The sequence below is a fragment of the Trichinella spiralis genome (assembly GCF_000181795.1).
Source record: "Trichinella spiralis strain ISS 195 chromosome Unknown Scfld2, whole genome shotgun sequence".
NCBI classification, from domain to species: domain Eukaryota; kingdom Metazoa; phylum Nematoda; class Enoplea; order Trichinellida; family Trichinellidae; genus Trichinella; species Trichinella spiralis.
Genome location: NW_003526941.1, coordinates 7,913,909 through 7,919,980, shown reverse-complemented (window position 1 = coordinate 7,919,980; position 6,072 = coordinate 7,913,909). Strand labels below are relative to the sequence as shown.

The following is a 6,072-nucleotide window of genomic DNA, read 5'->3' as shown; positions in this document are numbered from 1 at the left end:
CACCTGCACCTTACTTACCTTACTGCACAACTTACCTTTTCACTTTACTCACCTGCACCTTACCTTACTGCACAACTTACCTTATTTTACTCACCTGCACCCTACTTACTCATACTTACCTTCGGTACTTACCTGCAGTCCATTTACCTGTACGCAATCGCTTTATATCCGCTTCGACCCTACTTACCTGCATTAATTTATCCACTTACTTTGATGCTACGTACCAGTACTTTACGCTCTCTACTGCTCTTAATAAAAATTTAATATAAACATGCCATGATTCTAAAATACAGTTGAATATAATTATTACAGCCATATTAAAGAAATTGAAGACGAATAACAGCAGCATAAATAAAAAACTACGTTATTCGATGGGGATCATTCAAGATGCGGCTGTCGTCTTCACAGTTACGCACTAAAACTTTGAATACAAAGCAATTCTTCTACAAAAAATAATGCAATTCTTCCTTACCTTGCGTGACAAGGAAAAACAGAACCGTAGGAAACGCAATTTGAGAGTGCCATCGGCTGCGATTAAACAAATTTTCTGATGACGTAATCCATTGCTATCAAGAACAAAATGCTGGGATACCTGTTCTATGTATTTAACATATTTCATTCCTGTCATAATATCAAATTCCTTCTTACAATTTGTGAAGAGTAAAGGGACACTGGGACGGCTAGAAAACGGAATTGAAACGCCAGGTGAACACTGGTTGGCATCAATACGGGCTTCATGAGACAATATAATCCACAGCTATTATAAAAAAATTTACTAATTTTTGTCATATCACATTGGAAACGCACTGACAAAAGATCTATACGTGCACCAGCGGTATAGTCTGCTAGAAAAATCTGCTAAAATTACAATCATTTCTTTCTTACTCTTATAATAAGTGAAACCACACTAGTACCAATGATGAACGTCACTGCGTCAACTTGTCAAGCTCAAGTCAGAGGGCCATCAGAAGAAACATCGAATTCGCTTGATGTTAATGTAATGCTGTCATGGATGAAATGTGCACGCTTTACGTATACAACTGCAATCAGGAGGAAGTTAAATACTTACGGATGTTTGTGATGCCACATCTAGAATAAACTGGTGTGAACATGACTAAGCACGGTGTCCAGAGCGAAAGGAAGTTGAAAACAGTTCAGCTAATGATGTTATCTGTCATTATAGATGTTATCTAATTCAATCCATGCAACACTCGCTTCTTTCAGCTATCTAATTAATCAAATTCAATACTTACTGATAAACGATACTATTTGTGATAAGCAAAGGCACACTGGAACGGCTATGAAACGCCTTTATGTCCATGTGAACAAGGGTTGCCAACGGTACAAGCTTCATGGGATGACATAATCCATAGCTATTATAAACAAAAGCTACTCACTAATTTTTGCCATATCACATTCGAAACGCACTGACAGCACGAACGCTGCTCGGCTGACTCAGCGAAATTGCCACAATTACAATCAATCCCTTCTTACTCTTGTGATAAGAGAAACCACACTAGTACCAATGATGGACGTCACTGCACCAACTGCAACAAACTCAGAGCGCCATCAGAAAAAATATCGTATTCGCTTGACGTGAATGTAATGCTGCCATAGATAAAATGTGTACACTGTACGATGCAACTGCAATCAGAAGCAAATTCAATACTTACGGATGCCACATTTAGAACGAAATGATCTGAACATGACTTATCACGGTGCCCAGAACAAATAAAACTCCATAGAAGCTCAGGTGATGACGTAATCTGTAATTACAGATTTTACCAAATTCTACATATATCTGATACGCCCATCGTCTTGCTATCTAATGAAACAAAGTCAATACTTACTGTTTTTTGTCATACGTTTTTTGAACGCTATGTCAGCAACTTCAACAACCACCGTTCAACAACTTTTATCCGTCTTTAATGATAATAGACTGCATCTGTGCATTTTCAAAATGTAGCAAGGCAAATGTAATTTTCAATTCGTAGAAGAATTGAATCAAGACCACTCAACCTATGATATCATATACATGATAATTTAATATTAATGCTGCAGTTAGAATGAAAGTAATGTGGCGCTATTGGCACTGTAACCAACAACCTAAATTTAACAGAAAAATTCAAGTGAAAAGCAAGGAACATTTATCATGATGCATAGTTACCATATTCAGTTAGTTTTCAGATACAGTTTGTTTCACATTCATTGATATGAATATAGAAGAATGTCAATTCTGAAAGTAAATTATATCACAAAATAAAAAACAATGAATTCCTTCTTCTTCAGCATCTGATGCACCTGAAAGTTAGAAATAACAACAACAGAAAAGAAACCCGTCAGTTCTCATTCACCATATAAGCAAAGCAACATGCATAGCATACCACCACCAAAATATCAAATCCAACTTACCAGTTATTCATGGATGCTGTTGAAGAGCGGAATTATAGTTGACCACGTGCTAGATTGATAGCATTGCAGTGAACTGCATAACCTAATAAAATCGATGTGCTTAGTGAATTGTATAATAAGTAAATTATGCAAATGACTATTTACTTTGCCTCAGGAAGAACAACCTAATTTTCCATTAGTAATAGCGCAGTAAAATGAACATTATGAGCAACATTATGAAACGAGACGATGAAATTTATTACGTTTTTATTTACACACTTCATATTACTACGTAATATGGCATTGTTATGCAAATTGTTTTCCCTAAAATTACCTAAAAGGAAATATTATTAACCTGAAGCATCGCAGATTACTAAAAATAAACGGAAATGCTATCACTGCGTATTTATGCATGTTGTGCAATTTAGTTGCTTGAAAGTACAAGGTGATTCAATAATTTATATTTTATCAATGTTTTTCATTTAATCAAAATTATATGGATAATAAAAAAATAGCTTTCAGTGAAAATAGTTCCAAAAATAAAATACGTATTCAGATTTATGGAAAATTAAACAGTTGTTATGAAATTTTATGATGATAACTGCGACAGAAATTTTATAATATACAATTTATCTCAGCACAGAATTTAACAAGTGCGCAGCGTAGACATCATGATGGTAAGCGGCTGCACCAGTGGGTATGCATGCCACTTGACAGCTTATTTACCATTAAAATTTTGATTTAACTAAACTTTTGTTTACACCTTATGATGATTTATAGTAAGACTGCAAACATGGTTGAGCACTGCATCAGCGCGCTTCATGCAATGAGATAAACCTACCTGCAGAAATTAAGTTACTCAACGATTTGCAATGAATTCAAGAAACTTATGCGGGTGACAATTCTGTATTGGATTTTATGAAAAAAATAAAGCGAAAGAATCAGGAGTAGCATGGAGTTGGTTATATTGTTAGTCGACAGCAATTATCAGAAATTAGATTCATATGAGATGAAAACAGTTAAGTGCTGTTAATTCAGCTCAAAATATAGGGGGGGGGTGGGCAGCATTTTCAGCTGAATGAGATCTCTGTTCAGTTTAGTATTATTACGAGCTCAATGATGGGGATCATTAGAAAGGAAAGGAGAGCGGGACAGCATAGCAGGAAGGAATGAGGGAGAAGTTGAAGGATGGAGGAAGTGGAAGTTGTCATATGCGTTCTTCCACTCAACCTTCACGTATAATATTCAGGCGTAGGTTCATTTATCAATACTGACAACACTGATTGGCATTGAGTTATTTTCTCAATGACATCAAATAGGTGCATCTGTATAGGTCAGTGCTATTGGCAATACAATAACATAATAGAAACATTAAAAAATGAAGGGAACGTTACTGCCATTCTGAAAGTATCAAAGGTGGTAGTATAAAAGTGTGTTCTCTAGGTAACAGCAGCTTTCCTCTGTCATGCTGAAACAATCTTATGCACGATTTGAGCAGTTACAAGCATTTAGAGGTGCAATTGTGCGATTGCAGTATCCCGGTGACAGACATTTCCATTAAACAACTGGGCAAGTATGTTACCTTAGCAATAAACATTAAACTGGGCAGTAAAGGTAATGCGGGAGGGGTTCAACTGCTATGACAGAGTACTACTTTACAAATGGATTTATAAGGACTTTTGAAAATTATAGCAAAATATACCAGGCTTTTGAAAATTATAGCAAAATTATAGTACTATTATGTATTGGCTTGGCCGTAATAAAGTCTGGAATATTAATTGAACGCTGTACTGAAGAAAAACGCGCTAGTTTCCATTCAAAAAGACTAAAATCAAACAACTACGAAAAGCTTAAAAAGCGCGCATGTTTAGTGCAGTGTGCCAAGAGAATGAAAGGAAATATTGTATAAAAAATAGCAAATACATAAAAATTCATACCTGTCAGCAGACCTGTCAGAAATGACGTATAAAGCAAACGTAGAGTCATACATTTTGTAACTGATGTTCGTGGTTTCTTCATATTTTTAGTCTAACAATCACAACGTAATGGTTGCAGTGAAGCATCGAAATGACCAAATAACGCAATGCAGTAAGTAATTAGACCGCCCTTCAGCAGCGAACATTTATACTATAATGCAGTTCTCTCAATAAACAGAAATTTATATAAGGAACATTGCTACCGCATTTGAATAGCACAAAGGGCACGTAGCAGAATGCCAACGGCAGTGTTTACCAACACATTAGCATAAAGTTACTCTTCTGACCTAGAAATGCATGTATGCTTTGAAAACGTATAACAATGTAATGAGCAAACACCAAAGATTATAATAATTGCTGAACAAGAACAAAATCCTGAATACGTTACAGATCAAAGCCACTATCTATCATAAATAATATTATGGCGTAAATTGAAGAAGTATAAAATAGTGTCTTACGTAAATGAGGCTGTACTAGCACGATGATAATACTTTGCAGATTAATTTTTGAACAAGCACAACTTCTTTTTCTATTCCAAACTGCACTATACGCTGTTAGAAGTATCGTGAAGTAGAGTTTGTCTACTTGCATTCTTGGATGGACAATCACCAACCGATCAAGTGAAAATTTACCCTTAATACTCATATTGCTTTATGTAGAAAAAAATGGTAAAAAGCGAAAAAAAAGCGCACTGACAGGGTTCACCAATTATACATCAAGTTTCTCATGGATTCTTTAGTACATTCAAACTGCATGATATTGTTCACCCTCCATTTGTGATTAACACGTTGTCTGATGCGAACCGTATATGAATAGAACAGAGGCTCAGGAATGAAATATCACTTACCACCTAACTGAAGACGGTATTGAGGAAAAGAGCTCAACGCGCTTCTTGACTGCTGCGCAGAGCACTGATTAACTAAATAACCATGAGGACGACATTCTTAAAATTAGATCAAGATCAAGTCCAAGAAATTAGAATAGTTAGCGTAGCAAAGTTGAAATCACCGCACGTATAGTGGTAATAGCGGAATGACATCAATATAATCGAAAATTTTACTAACTATAAAAGTTATTACGTTCGTATTCAACCTTCATATAATATTATAAATTGTAATTGAATTCCCTTTTCAGTGTTGATTTAAACGCCTGTTGCTCCTTATGAATGTAAATAAAGGAAAATCAGATTAAGTAAACATCTAAAATATTACATCAAACTACTGCTACCAAGGAAAAAGATAATTAATCTGTAATGCAATATATACTGGAGGAAATCCTTGATGAAAAATAATCACCCAATAAATGAACAGAATTAAGGAGCTAATCAAATATTACTACACATTCGTCCAATTGCTGGGGAAAATTGAGTAACTAATAACATTGCACAATTCATCAGCCAATTAATAACGAAACCATTACAACCTATCAACGAACAGCCAATCACAAATTTGTGGCAAACTTTTTGCAAGCTAAGGATGAAAAAATCAAGACTAATGGCAAAGTCAACCATTCAATAAAACTATACTAGAACAAGAACTGGTAAAGGGTGAAAATGTCAGTGGAATTGATATTTGTAATCAAATTTAGATTTTATTTACATTTCAATCCGTCCTGAAACAATGTTTATAAATAGATTCCAATTGGACGGAAAATGAAGAAAAATCGACTTCGCTCCAAAAACAAAGAAATTATTGCACTAGACTTC

The 6,072-nt window shown here is 35.0% G+C and overlaps 2 protein-coding genes across 2 annotated transcripts; both read right to left on the bottom strand.

Moving 5' to 3' along the window:
* Positions 1–14: 14 nt before the first annotated feature.
* Tsp_06797 (hypothetical protein) lies at positions 15–1,364 on the bottom strand. Its single transcript, XM_003380593.1, is given in 8 exon segments — positions 15–22; positions 133–187; positions 210–243; positions 364–443; positions 473–592; positions 611–757; positions 825–845; positions 1,308–1,364. The coding sequence occupies 8 exon segments, from the start codon at positions 1,362–1,364 to the stop codon at positions 15–17; spliced, it is 522 nt and encodes a 173-aa protein (XP_003380641.1).
* Positions 1,365–1,558: 194 nt separating this feature from the next.
* Positions 1,559–3,214, bottom strand: Tsp_06796 (hypothetical protein). The gene is made up of 6 exons (XM_003380592.1): positions 3,153–3,214; positions 3,043–3,108; positions 2,655–2,715; positions 2,269–2,301; positions 1,670–1,766; positions 1,559–1,644 (listed from the first exon to the last, which is right to left on the bottom strand). The coding sequence occupies exons 1-6, from the start codon at positions 3,212–3,214 to the stop codon at positions 1,559–1,561; spliced, it is 405 nt and encodes a 134-aa protein (XP_003380640.1).
* Positions 3,215–6,072: the final 2,858 nt, after the last annotated feature.

Coding starts and splice junctions, on each gene's coding strand:
- Tsp_06796 (XM_003380592.1), bottom strand. CDS start 3,214: ATGAAGCGCGCTGATGCAGTGCTCAACCATGTTTGCAGTCTTACTATA. Junction 2,716..3,042: donor GATGTCTACGCTGCGCACTT/GTTAAATTCTGT, acceptor AGGTAATTTTAG/GGAAAACAATTTGCATAACA. Junction 1,767..2,268: donor TGAAGAAGAAGGAATTCATT/GTTTTTTATTTT, acceptor CTGTAATTACAG/ATTACGTCATCACCTGAGCT.
- Tsp_06797 (XM_003380593.1), bottom strand. CDS start 1,364: ATGTCATCCCATGAAGCTTGTACCGTTGGCAACCCTTGTTCACATGGA. Junction 846..1,307: donor GTTCACATGGACATAAAGGC/GTTTCATAGCCG, acceptor AGATTTTTCTAG/CAGACTATACCGCTGGTGCA. Junction 244..363: donor AATGATCCCCATCGAATAAC/GTAGTTTTTTAT, acceptor TATTAAGAGCAG/TAGAGAGCGTAAAGTACTGG.